The sequence below is a fragment of the Pelophylax lessonae genome (genome assembly GCF_965119305.1).
Source record: "Pelophylax lessonae genome assembly, chromosome: 6".
Taxonomy (NCBI): domain Eukaryota; kingdom Metazoa; phylum Chordata; class Amphibia; order Anura; family Ranidae; genus Pelophylax; species Pelophylax lessonae.
Window position 1 is genome coordinate 54,056,357 of NC_138773.1, and position 13,116 is coordinate 54,069,472.

General features: G+C 42.7%; 1 protein-coding gene across 1 annotated transcript in view; it reads left to right on the forward strand.

The window, feature by feature from the left end:
- The window catches only part of PRPSAP2 (phosphoribosyl pyrophosphate synthetase associated protein 2), a 116,597-nt gene that overhangs the window by 80,610 nt on the left and 22,871 nt on the right, over positions 1–13,116 (forward strand). Inside the window, exons 7-8 of the mRNA XM_082260619.1 lie at positions 7,536–7,591; positions 11,236–11,384. Coding sequence (XP_082116745.1) covers positions 7,536–7,591; positions 11,236–11,384 — 205 coding nt within the window. The remainder of the gene's footprint in view (positions 1–7,535; positions 7,592–11,235; positions 11,385–13,116) is intronic.

Below are 13,116 nucleotides of genomic sequence, written 5' to 3' on the forward strand. Positions count from 1 at the left end.
ATACTGCACCTTTTAAAGCAAATATATTACCTCTCATTTTCTCCTACACCACTCTGTTTAGCTGCCAGTAGGAAAGAGAATACCATATTCCTGGGTATAGAAGAGCATGTCCTTTTTGTGGTTAGCCATTGGCCCAGTGATGTCATGTGGGAGACGGTTATCTGTCCTGTTTAAGGTCACAGATAACAGGACTGTTTCCTCACTCCTGGTGACTAAATAGAGTGGCGGGGGAACCAGAGGAAGCTGGTGGCTTCGGCATTAAGTTGAACCTGTTGCTTTTCTTCTCATGAGCAGTGGTGGACATGTATTTCTGGAGCACCATTTAAAAAACGGCGCTCAGTTTACTACTTGCATATGCACCTCGCATGTGTGGATTGCTTTTGATTGCAAAATGCACAGAGCCAGTTAGAGTGGATCTGTGCCTTGTGATAGATGCTATAGCCAGTCACAGGAGTCACAAATGTAAACACTGTAAGTGTTTACCTTTGAGGACCCTCTGCAGAATGGTGAAAGGGGAAGAACGACTATTTGTAAATGATGGGATCACTTTTAAAGCAGGATGGTAAGAGGCAGATTCAAGGTGGGGGGGTTTAATTTGGTTTGGTTGGAATTTTTTTTTTTAACCCTTTTGCCTCCTGTACATCTCATCTCCATTCTACCTCTGTAGTGACTAATATATCAATCCCTTCACCTCCCTTATCCTGCACATATAACCCCCCCCCCCCCCATCACTAACAAAAGAAAGCTCTGTCTCAAAAAAAAAAAAATATAAAAGTAATTTGGGTACAGTGTTCCATAACTGCGTAATTGTCAGTCAAACTATCATGACCCTGAAAAATGACCTGGTTATCAAGAGATATATGCAGACTAGTCCTTGATTGGGAAAGCTTTAATTCTAGTTATAAATATGTGCTTCATCCGGGACTATTCATAGGATTCAGATATATTGGGCAGACTAGATGGGCCAAATGGTTCTTATCTGCCGACACATTCTATGTTTCTGTCAGAAAGAATGATCATGTGACAGAAAGGTCGCTCCATAGAACGTATGCTACTGATAGGGAAGGGTATCTGATTTATTGTGCATGGGTTGAGCACTTTTTGAGCCACCGACTTGGAACAAATATTTCATGAGCAGAGTTTGACTTGCGTCAACTTTACCATAAGGAACTAGCATTTTCAGAAGGAAAGGTTAGTAATGGCAGCTTCCTGCAAAGGTTTCCTTCAAATCCTCTTTTAGAGCATGCAGGGGTGGGAGACCTTAAAGTAGATCTAAACCTGGTCACTAAAATATCATGGAAGCTTTAACCTGTCAATGTCATTCATAAATTGTTTTCAGTCTTTTTTAATCTGCAGCTCTCATTAAAATAATACTTGTCGGTTTTGCGAAATAGGTCTTTGTTCAGGCACATCTTGTTATGCGGTGACAACAGTCCCTCAGTTGTGCTCCTGTGTTGTCACCCTGTCACACAAATATCTGATTTTAGGGCATGACTTTACCACTTTTAGAACTGGGGAGCCATATAAGTGAGCGGCATCACAGCCTCAACATCTGCTTGTTATAGCACCCCGGTTTTTGGTGCCTCCTCAGCTCAGCATCTGCCTATAATGTGACCTTCACTCCTATACTGTTTATAGCAGCCGATAGTGAGGAGGCTGTACAAGGGCTTATCTGTGTTTACAAGGCCTGAAAATGAAGTATTTTAAGGAGCATGGGGAGAGGCATGCTGAGCTTTGCTTGGGACGGTGTCCTTGGGTTGTTTTGTCTTACTTTATTTTGACTGCCAATGGGGAGACATTGAGGCCGAAGTACTGGTTACAGAACGGGACTGATGAGAAAAATGTAGGCTTCCATGCCTTTAAAGGGAAACCTTGGTTTTGTGTCAGTTTCTTTTTATATATTTTTTTTTTTTAAATTGTTGTGTTATCTCCCTTTTTTATGATCTAGAAATTGTGTTTTTTTTTTCTTTGAAATATTTAATACACAACAAAGGATTTCCAAAAGCACCTTGAGACGGCACGGCACTAAGGCTCCAATCACACTTGTGCAACTTTGTCATTCAACTTTGGACATCAGAGTTCCATGACATGTCGTTCCCCAATGTCTTCCAATGATACCCATTCATATATGTGCGACTTAAAGGTACAGCGACTTCAAAGTAGTTCATGCACTACTTTTGTCCGACCTTCATGCAACTTGAGGGCCATAAACATCGATGTTAACCCTCGAAAGTTGCATGGAAGTTGTAACTGAATGTTATACAATGCAACAGTTTTCCATTATCACTAGTCAAAGCCAAAGTCTTTTTCAAGTTGCACCCATCCAAAGTTGCATTAAAGTTGCTTTCCAATGTCAGCGCAACTTTTGATGTCGTACAAGTGTGAATAGAGCCTAAAGAACAGCTTGCTTTGAGGCTTGCTATGTCTGATTGAAACCTTGTCCTACTTAATTAGGGAGGAGTCACTGCTGCAATGGCTTATTTAAAACCTGTGAACAGCACTGCTAATGTCAAAAGGGGACTAGAGTTCCATCTTGTGGCTGGATAGGAGACTGCATAATATAGAAAAAAAACTTTTTTCATTCCCCCAACCATAACACAAATTGATTAAATGTATAAAAAAAAAAAAAAGTAGTATACATCACCTTTATATACAAAAAAAGTAATTCAATTTGGCATTAGAAGCAGGCACTGGTTGGTTCTGGTCTGGGACGTGTGTTTATATGTTGGATATTTTAGTTACAGTACGTTTTTGTTTTTCCCCAGCCAGCTGAATCATGTCCTGCCTTCTTAGCTGTCTTAGGCTGGCCACGTACTTAGACAGTTTTGTAGTGTTCCATCAGTTTTTTGCCACTGCTGTTTTTCAGTTTTCAGTGCTAAAATGATTGAAGTTGGTGTTGACGTGGCTAGATTTCAGCACCAGTTTTACAATGATGTTTTTCAAAGCTGATTAAAAGCAGCTGCTGTTTTTGAAAGCCAATTCCTAGTGAAGGGTCAATAGTGGCACAGCTTCCCTGTAGGGGCTTGTGTTGACAGGTCTTGTGTCTGTGGCATCAGATTGGGGCCCTTCAGAGATCCTTCAGAATTCCTTGACATGTGCATTTGACCTACACTTAACCTCCTCTTGACATGCCTTTGACCTTCTTAAAATTGTTTTTACATTCCCATAGACTTGAATGGTATGTGTTAGTGGAAAGCTGAGTAAACAGAACTTGGGAATCAAAATCTAACTTTTAGAGGCAACTCTCTGTTAGCCGGGCCATCCCAAAGAGTATTCGGGAGAACATTAGGATGAGAGCACCACAAAACTTGATTCAGAATTTTATTTTTTACAACATATAATCAAAAAGTCAACATGTTTCAGAGGCTCAAAGTTCCCCTTCATCAGGGCTAAGAATCAAATTAGCATACAACAACATAAAACAATATTGTTTTATGTTATTTTGATCCTTAGCCCTGATGAAGGGTAAGAGCCCATTCACATTGAGGCGACACGACTTTGGGGGGCGACCCGTGAAGTCGCGTGCACCGCTGTGCACCGCAACTTCGGTGCGACTTGCAGAGACTTCACATAATGGAAGTCAATGCAAGTCGCTCCAAGGTCGCCCCAAAGTAGTACACGACCCTTTTTCTAAGTCGGAGCGACTTGTGTCGCTCCTATTAGAACGGGTCCTGTACTACTCAATGGACCGCGACATACCCGACTTGTCAGGCTGACAAGTCGCGCTAATGTGAATGGGCTCTAACTTTGAGCCCCTGAAACATGTTGACTTATTGATTTAGGGAGTATCTAAAACAACAATCTCTAGTTTATAACTTTTTAAAAAAAGGTATGCACACTAGAAGGCTAAGCCTATACTAAAACTATGTTGAACAATGATTCTGACTGTCAATAGGAAAGTAATAATCGCATCTGATACATGATTTGATGAAATTCATTGATATCGGCAGCTATTCCTCCTGGTGATATTGGCATTAATGCTACATCATTTTCTGGTTCCTAATTAGTTTGAAATATTCCATTAACGTAGATGTTTTTTGCTGACTGCAGTATAGATTTTATTGAGAGTATATAATTCTGTTATCAAATTTTTTTTAACCCTTTCCTATCCGTCAAGGCGTCCCTTTACAACGTTCTGAACTCATGGGGTGGGGGACTGGAGAGATCAGTCGATCACATGACCATTGTGATTGGCTGTTACGTTGGTCACATGATTGTCCCGCCAGTTGCTGATCATTAGCCGGCACCAAGAGCTGTGCTTAATTGAAACATCGACCACCCAGCGACACAAATGTGTGGCATGTGACTGGTAAAGCCCACCCCTTTGCCACACAGGGAGGTTAAAGAGGAAGTAAACCCTCCTCTGCAAGTTGTACCTATAGGTAACCCTATGATAAGGCTTACCTATAGGTACTGTAAATATCTCCTAAACATGCACCGTTTAGGAGATATTTACCTTTGATGCATCCAGTGACGTCACTGGCGCATGCGCTCTGAAGGAACGGCCGCTGGTGCCGTTCCTTCAGAACTCTGCGCTGTGACCGTCAGCTCCCGCGCGGGAGTGACGTCACCGCGGCTCCGGCCAATCAGATGGCCGGATGCCGCAATCCCGGAAGACGGGCGACTGGAAATGTCGCCCGTCATACAGGTAAGCGGGTGGCACGGCGGGGGCTCGTTCTAAGGTAAGTATTTCATAATGAGCTAATATGTGATGCATACTAGCTCATTATGTGTTTGTCTTTCAGGGTGAAAAAGAAAAAAAAAAAAAGGGTTTACAACCTCTTTAAATGATAAGTTCACCTTTAAAACATGTTTCACCCATATTTAGGGTGTAACACGTTCCAGCATGATGTTGTAACTTCTCCTCGATAGAGGATGAAAAATAATTAAACCTGCCAGGCTTTGAATTAAAGAGCGATGCCATTATCAAATCATTGTGGGAGTGTCTTGGGATGAAATCTTCTGCGGGGTGCTTTCACCCTTGAAACCTTTGAGTGGCATGGGAATTCGGCTAGTGATTTTTACCTACCACGTTTTAGGTGTAATTGCTTCCTCTTGTCACATGATTCTATGCAACCTCCTTCTCTTGTCCTGTAGACATGGCTATATTGAACTTACAGATAGAGCGGTACTGGAACCAGTGAACTCCTCCTTGCATTCTTCAAGGACTCCAGTTTAGGAATATAAAGAAAAATTGTATACTAGCCATTTTCCGACTCTGTGGTCCCCCAGTCACTTAATATATAAAATCTCATCTATGATTGGACTGTTCCTTTGAATGCTCATGGGTTAAGCATGTATTTCTTAGAGTTAATGAGTTTCTGTAGACGTACGGCAGCCCTTGTGATTTCTGTCAGGTCACGTGATTATTTTATCCTTATCAGCGCCTGTAACTCGCAGGCTCTTGTTTCTTGCCACGCTTCCTCCCGCTAGAATGGTTCTTGGGAATGTCACATGATCTCTGAGCTGCATAATTACAGAGCAGATATAGGAATCCAGGCATCTAAAATGTTCTGCTTGGCACAATAGAGGCGGATCGTGTTTCTGGCTGAACAATGAGCGTGCATTTCATTAGGCGGAGGACTTGGCTGCGAAGGATCCGGTGTTCTGTAGAACGTGTAGGTGTATATTGGGTATATCCTGGCTTCTCGGTTTTATTTTTGTGAGCAGTGAATGAAAACATCAGTTTTACATGGATAATGCCGGCTAGGCACGACCTCGGTTTTTTTGAGTAGCAGAGGGCTTTGTGTGTCTTTATATTGTATATAGTACTGAGCAAGCAGTTGATTGTCAGGATTGTCTGTAAGTTGCTGTAATCTTACAGGGTTGAAAAGATCAAGCTGGCTACAGATGGCAGTCAGACATGTGCTAATTTCAGTCAAGCATCCATGTTTATGATGCAGTAGGAAAATTGAATCCGGATGCACGGTTCTTCCTTGGTTGGGCAGGATTCACTTTACATACTGGTATTTCCCAGTACAGCCTCATGCTCACTGGCCATTAAAGCCCTGATACATGAAGCTCTGTTATTTAGCTGCTATTGGAAGGTATAGGCTGTGCCGGGACAAGATCATCCAGCGCCCAGGGCAAAGATGCCAAACGGTGCCCTCTTCCGCCATTCATGATGTGCAATCAGCAGGCTTGCTGCCTGCTGATCGCTACATGTCAGGTAAACTTTGCAACTGGTGCATCGCAACCATGGCATGTTAACCCCCTACTCCACTGCCTATTTGCACCTTAAAGTGGTTGTAAAGGAAAACCTAAAAAAAAAACAAATATCTCTAAACTTACCTTGCACAGAGCAGCCCCAATCCGTCTCTTGTGGGGTCCCCTATTGGTGTTCCTGGCTCCTCCTCTCTTGCTGGTGCCCCCAATAGGTAACTTATTTCCATGGTGGCACTTGTGCAGGCTCGCTCCCGAGCCCTACTGCTTCTCCGTTCACACAGACAGCCGGACTCGACCCTGTCCCCCCGCTCCCCCATTACTGGAGTTGATTGACAGAAGCGGGAGCCAAAGGCCAAAGCCAAAGGCTCCCGCTGCTATCGATCTCCCCAGGGAAAAGGGACAAAGCCAGGAGAGCCGCAGCTCTCATGCACTGCGCTAGATCACGTTGGGGTTCAGGTGAGTATAAGGGGAGTGAGGGGGGAATCTGTGACACAGAAGATTTTTTACCTTAATGCATAGAATGCATTAAAAGAGAAGTGTAGCTTTGCTTTTTTTTTTTTTTTTTAAAGAATAATGCTTGCCTAGTTGGATGCAACATCGGTCCTCCGCCGGCTCTGATACTGAGAACTGAGCAATCTAATACCGCCGATCGCTCGTTTCTCAGTCACTTCTCTCTGCTCTGCCCCCTGCTTGCTCACTGGAGCAATGGGCTGTGGAGGGTCGGGAGCGGCCGGCTCATCCTCTCAGCGGCTCACTGAGAGGCTTAGCCGGGTTCCAGTCCAGGCATGTGGGTGGATCCCAATTCATGGTCGCGATCTTGCCCAAGCCTAGACCGGCTATGTGAGGTCAGCAGACAGCGTTCAGCCTTCTGTCTGCTGAAAATGGGTCAGATGAGTGCAAAACAAACTGCACTTTTGTGATCCACAGGAGGTGTACAGACAAATGAGCTTTAACTGTACTTCTCCTTTAAGGTAAACAAACTAAGGCTTTTTTCCTGTTTTCTCCTGTTACGATCCAGGGACAGGAAATGAAGATAAATTTCCCCAATGTGATGCAAACATATTTGTGCCTGGTTTATACAAAACAGTCTTTTTTTTTTTTTTAAGTCTTTCAGATATTGTTCTTTTTTTGCACACTTCCAGTAAAAATAGTGAAACACTTGGGGAAGAAGCGTAGCTATGCCACCTTTGGGCAATTTTTGGGGTGATGGGTGATGTTAAGATTTTTTTTTTTCTTCTCATTATTGAAAAAAGGGAGGAACTGCATTTGTGTGCCTACCTTAAAGTAGAGCTCCACCCCCCTGCAGACTTGCATAATACAAATTGTGTGTTATGAAAAGCATGGATTCACAACATTGTTGTGTTTTGCAGATTCCTGACTACAGAAATGCAGTCATAGTAGCCAAATCTCCTTCATCAGCAAAACGGTGAGTAAATTAGATGATTGTCATACCTCAGGGCTATGAATCCTATGATATTAAGATTTTTGTTCATTTTCTTAGAACAGCGGTACCCCAGATGCATTGGGGGTGTCAGTTCCTGTTGAGATTTTTTAACTAGGCAACTTTGACAATCACTAGGATACCTTACAGACTTTAGACTCAATTCACAAAGTTATGTCCAGTGAGATTAGAAAATTGTAGCCGCATAGCTGAAGATTAGCTGCTTATCCTTGTCCTAAAAATTGTGCTTAAATTATAGGGCTTTAATTTTTCGAGACTCCTGTTAATATCTGCGACTAGACAAGTTGCTGAGTTCCCAAAGGGAAACTATCAAAATGTCTGTTGCTTGTCATATTGAAGACTCCAAAAACAGGGTTTACCTTTGCCCGATCATTGGTGCTAGTCAGTGTATCCCTTTGCTAGCCTACTTTTCCCCTGAACTAGCACCACTTCTGCTAATTTGACATAGATAGGGAGGTGATAGTTCTGCCTATGGCCATCTATGTTAAAGCGGAACTTTATCCATAAGAACTTTATAAAAAAAAAATAATGTTCTATAGCAGTGATGGCAAACCTTGGCACCCCAGACAAGGAACACACATTCTAGGGATCGACCGGTTATTGGCAAAGCCAATATATCGAGGGCCGATAGACACTTTTCCCGATATATTGGAATCGGCCCTGGAGGTTACCGATATTGCCGATATTTTCGGGAAAGTGCATGTACCAGAGTGATGCCTGCAGCTAGAAGCATTACCCTGGTACCGGCGTCCATAGCTGACGGTCGGCTGTCTTGTAATGACAACTGATGCGGCTGAGAAGCTGCTCGGCTTCATTACAAGGAGCGGGATGGGACGTCTCCCCCCCCCCCCCCCCCCGCCACCTTCCGTGGCTCGCCCGGGTACTGGCGCCAGATTAAAAAAAATGACAGCATTCAAAACAGCCAAACTTGGCGTTTTGAATGCTTTTAAGTGCAGAGGAGGGATTTGGGATCTTTTAGACCCCTAGATCCCTCCACAAAAGTACCTGTCAAAAAAAAAAAAAATTTTTTAAATGTACAAAAATATCGGCCAATACCAATATGCATTGGCCAAAATATCGGTATCGCAACAAAAAAACGATATCAGTCGATCACTAATACGTTCCACATTAATAATTATGCTACTAAAATTAGTGTGTGCTATAAAGTGCCTCCAGCATTGCTCCTGTTTCTTCTTGCTATTTTGCTGAAGCACAGAGCAGCAGTAAATGTTTAGGCTGTCAGCGGATCGGCCTCTACATTTTAGGCACGGTGCTGAAAATAAAGAGAGCGCAACTGAGCATGTGCAGAGCAGGCTGAGATAGTGAATTACTGTTTTTTAAGCAGTATAGGCACTCATTTTTTTTATGTTTTACATAGCTATACCTGCAAAAGGGGCCAACCTGAAGTGATCAAGCAGGACTTAATTTTCTGACCCAAGATCCACTTTAAGTGAGCCTGTCCTTAAAATTCACACATCACATGAATCAGAATGGCACTTTTCAGCATAACCGAATATCATTATTATCTTATACAATAATCTTTTTTTGCTATGAGTTTTAAAAAAAAAAAGCTACTCCCATGTGAGACCTGAAATATACCCAAAGATCACATGGTCTCTGCATAAAGGTGCACTGTGGAAACTTGACGTCATTAAAGACTGCAGATATTTAGACTAAATATGATCATGAGATAATAAAAACATAGCAATGCACAGCTTTATTAGGTACGAAGTAGAGCCTGCATATGTGATGCGCAAACATGGTTGCCCCCATGTCCAGCTAAAATTGCAAATTTAAAATAAAAGCAACATTTTTTTTAAGTGAACCAGTCAGAAATGGGTATTTGTAAGGTGCATAGTTACATACACTATATTGTCAAAGTATTTGGACGCCTGCCTTTCCACAAGGTTTAGGAGTGTGTCTATGGGAATGTTTGACCATTCTTCCAGAAGCGCCTTTGTGAGGTCAGGCACTAATGTTGGAGAAAAGGCCTGGCTCGTAGTCTGCGCTCTAATTCATCCCAAAGGTGTTCTATCGGGTTGAGGTCAGGACTCTGTGCAGGCCAGTCAAGTACCTCCACCCCAAACTCTCACTCATCCATGTCTTTGTGGACCTTGCTTTGTTCACTGGTGCGCAGTCATGTTGGAACAGGAAGGGGCCATCCCCAACCTCTTCCCACAAAGTTGGGAGCATGAAATTGTCCAAAATGTCTTGGTACACTGACGCCTTAAGAGTTCACTTTACTGGAACTATAGGGGCCAAGCCCAACCCCTGAAAAACAACCCAACACCAAAATCCCCCCTCCACCAAATTTGGAATAGTGCACAAAGCAAGGTCCATAAAGACATGGATGAGTGAGTTTGGAGTGGAGGAATTTGACTGGCCTGCACAGAGTCCTGACCTCAACCCGATAGAACACCTTTAGGATAAATTAGAGCGCAGACTGCGAGCCAGGCCTTCTCTCCAACATCACTGCCTGACCTCACAAATGCGCTTCTGGAAGAATGGTCAAACATTGCCATAGACACACTCCTAAACCTTGTGGACAGCCTTCCCAGAAGAGTTGAAGCTGTTGGCAAAGGGTGGGCCAACTCAATATTGAACCCTACGGACTAAGACTGGGATGCCATTAAAGTTCATGTATGTATAAAGGCATGTGTCACAATACTTTTGACAATATAGTGTAGGTAATCTGTTTGAAAAAAGACAAAAGTCCATCCAGCATTGAGGGAACAAAAAACGCACACAAATAGAAAACTTCCATATACATCTTATACCTACAGTTGATCCAGAGGAAGGCAACCCCCCCCCCCCCCCCCAATAAAGCATGATCCAAATTGCACCAGCAAGGGAAAAAAATCCCTTCCTGATCCCGCAACGAGCAATTGGATATTCCCTGTATCAACTTTACCTATAAAATATTAGTATCCCGTTAAATCTATTTAGCAAAAAATCCAGGCCTTTTTTTAAACAATCTCCTGAGCTGGTCAGAACTAATTCTTCACTCTACATTGCTTACATTTCAGGGATAGGTTTGTGCTGTTAGTTAGATTTTCTACCTGTCAGAGCAGAAATGTCAGTCTGTAAGGCTCCTATGGAGGCTAATCAGTCTCCTGCCTGATAAATGGGCTGTTGGTGGGGGGTAAAACTGACAAAAGCTTGTGTAAGGAGTTTTGTACCCCACATTTTGAAATTTATCTGACACTTCTGCTCTTATAGAGAGAAAATATTAATATTAGTGAATAATAAAAAGTGATCCTTTTAGCTGCACAATTTCTAATCAAAGAGTAAAGATTTATATTATTACAATGTGTTTTTTTTTATTTTTTTATTAAACTGATCTCTTTTGTGCACACATATTATTGACACTAGATTTCCCCTGTGAAGTCCAATGTAGGTCCTACATTGGACTGAATAGGTTCTGGATTCTTCTTCACCTTGCTATTCCCAGGCTAGGCCTGTTTATGGCTTCAGGCGACATCCAGCAGACTGGATTGGTCCGTAGAGATCTGACAGTCTCCAGCACTGCTTAGCGAGGGGACAGTTTGTGTATTTTCAGTAACGTTTCCTGTAAGAAGCGCCTGTCATCGGCCTTTTCTATCCCGCAGAGCCCAGTCTTTCGCCGAGCGGTTACGGCTAGGGATCGCAGTCATTCACGGAGAAGCTCAGGACGCAGAATCTGATCAGGTGGACGGGCGACATTCCCCGCCAGCCGTCAAGAACGTTGCCGCCATTCACCCGTCGTTGGAAATACCCTGTAAGAGTCTCATTGTCTGTTTTTTATACAGATGTGAACATACAGGAGCAATATTAGCTGCAGCATGTATACTGTTGCCTGGATTGGTCTTCAGATGTGAACCCTCCGCTTTGTCCTGCTTCTGCAAAGTAATATGAATACTTGTCTTTTCTACAATGAATAAAGGTTCCTCCAACACCCCCTGATTTTACTCATGTGACCAAATGCCTAGGCATTGCTCATGTGATGTCTGCTGAGGAGGGGGAATGGTTTCTGTATCAAATGTTTTAAATCTTTTCAGGGGCACTGAGGACTGGATAGCAGAGATGCAGCTAATTAGACAATTGGACTGTTTTAAAGTAGGTTTGTTATGAGAGAAATACATGGCCGCCATTGCTGACAATTCTTCGATGTGATGGCTGCATTCGTTTTCTTTTACAGGCTTGCTTTCTTCTATTTTCATTAGGTGATCCAGCCAGCAAGTCTGCTGTTTTTCAAAAGCACGAACTCTGTAGCAGAATGTACCAGTTTACATAGATGAGACAAAACACTTAACATTGGCAGGTGTGCTTACAATGTTCAGCTTTTTGAGGGGTGATTACAATGAGACTGACGATGCTATTGTCTGCTGTGCCCCCCTGTGCGCCTTCATCCAGATCAGGGGTGCTCTAATACAGGAGGAGTGTTACTGGTCAGATCACCAGGTGAAAACGGAGGGGAAAAGAAAGCTGATGCAGCCACCACATCCAATGATTGGTCAGCTGCAATAAATTACATTTTTGTTTTGGGTTTAATACCGCTCACAATAAAGGCAAGGCAGAGCTAGCAATTTTAGGGGTCTTTAATGGCAACCTACGTTTTTGTTATGAGAGGTGTTCTTTAAATTAATATATCTTAGAACAGTGATGGCGAACCTTGGCACTCCAGATGCTTTGGAACTACATTTCCCATGATGCTCCTGCACTCTGCAGTGTAGTCGGGCATCATGGGAAATGTAGTTCCAAAACATCTGGGGTACCAAGGTTCACCATCACTGTCTTAGAACATTTTGCTTAAAGCAGACGTGCTTTGCCCAAGTAGGGCTAATTAACAGGTTCCCTTTTATTCCCCCTTCTCAGCACTAATCTTATGGACACTTCTCACCCTTTCTGTTCAGCTACTGAATGCAAAACACTCTGTAATTCCTGATAAATGGAGGAGAATGTGACCTCTCCCTCTTATGTGACTGTGATTTGCTCACTGTTGGCACCCAGGGTTTTGGAGAAAGTCCTCAACCTTTTGTACGCTTCAACCATATAGGTTTGTAGCTTACCCAGGGTTGTCTTTATTCTCTCCTGGTGGCTTAACGAAGGGGCAGGGAGCAAAGGAAAGGTGTGTGCTGCTGAGGAGGGGGCATAAAAGTGACCCCTATTATGTGAAAAATATGGGGCTGCCGTTGTTTACACCTTCTTCAAGTCTGTTCTAATGCATTGATTTCAGGGTTTTCTTCAAGGATGTAATTTAGTAATTCATTCATATATTCAGAAAGTCAGACACTAGCAGGCATTTAGCATTTAAAAAAAAAAAATGTCAGCTCTAGTACTTGTTTCATGGCAGAATCCCTTTAAATTGCCAGGACCACAGCATAGGTTTACTTTAAAAATTGAGGTATGGATATTTTTACAACAAAAACAAGAGAAGGATGCACTGACCTAGTGCATTATCACTATAAATGTTTATTAAAGGGTGAAAGGACAGCATATATTATACTCAC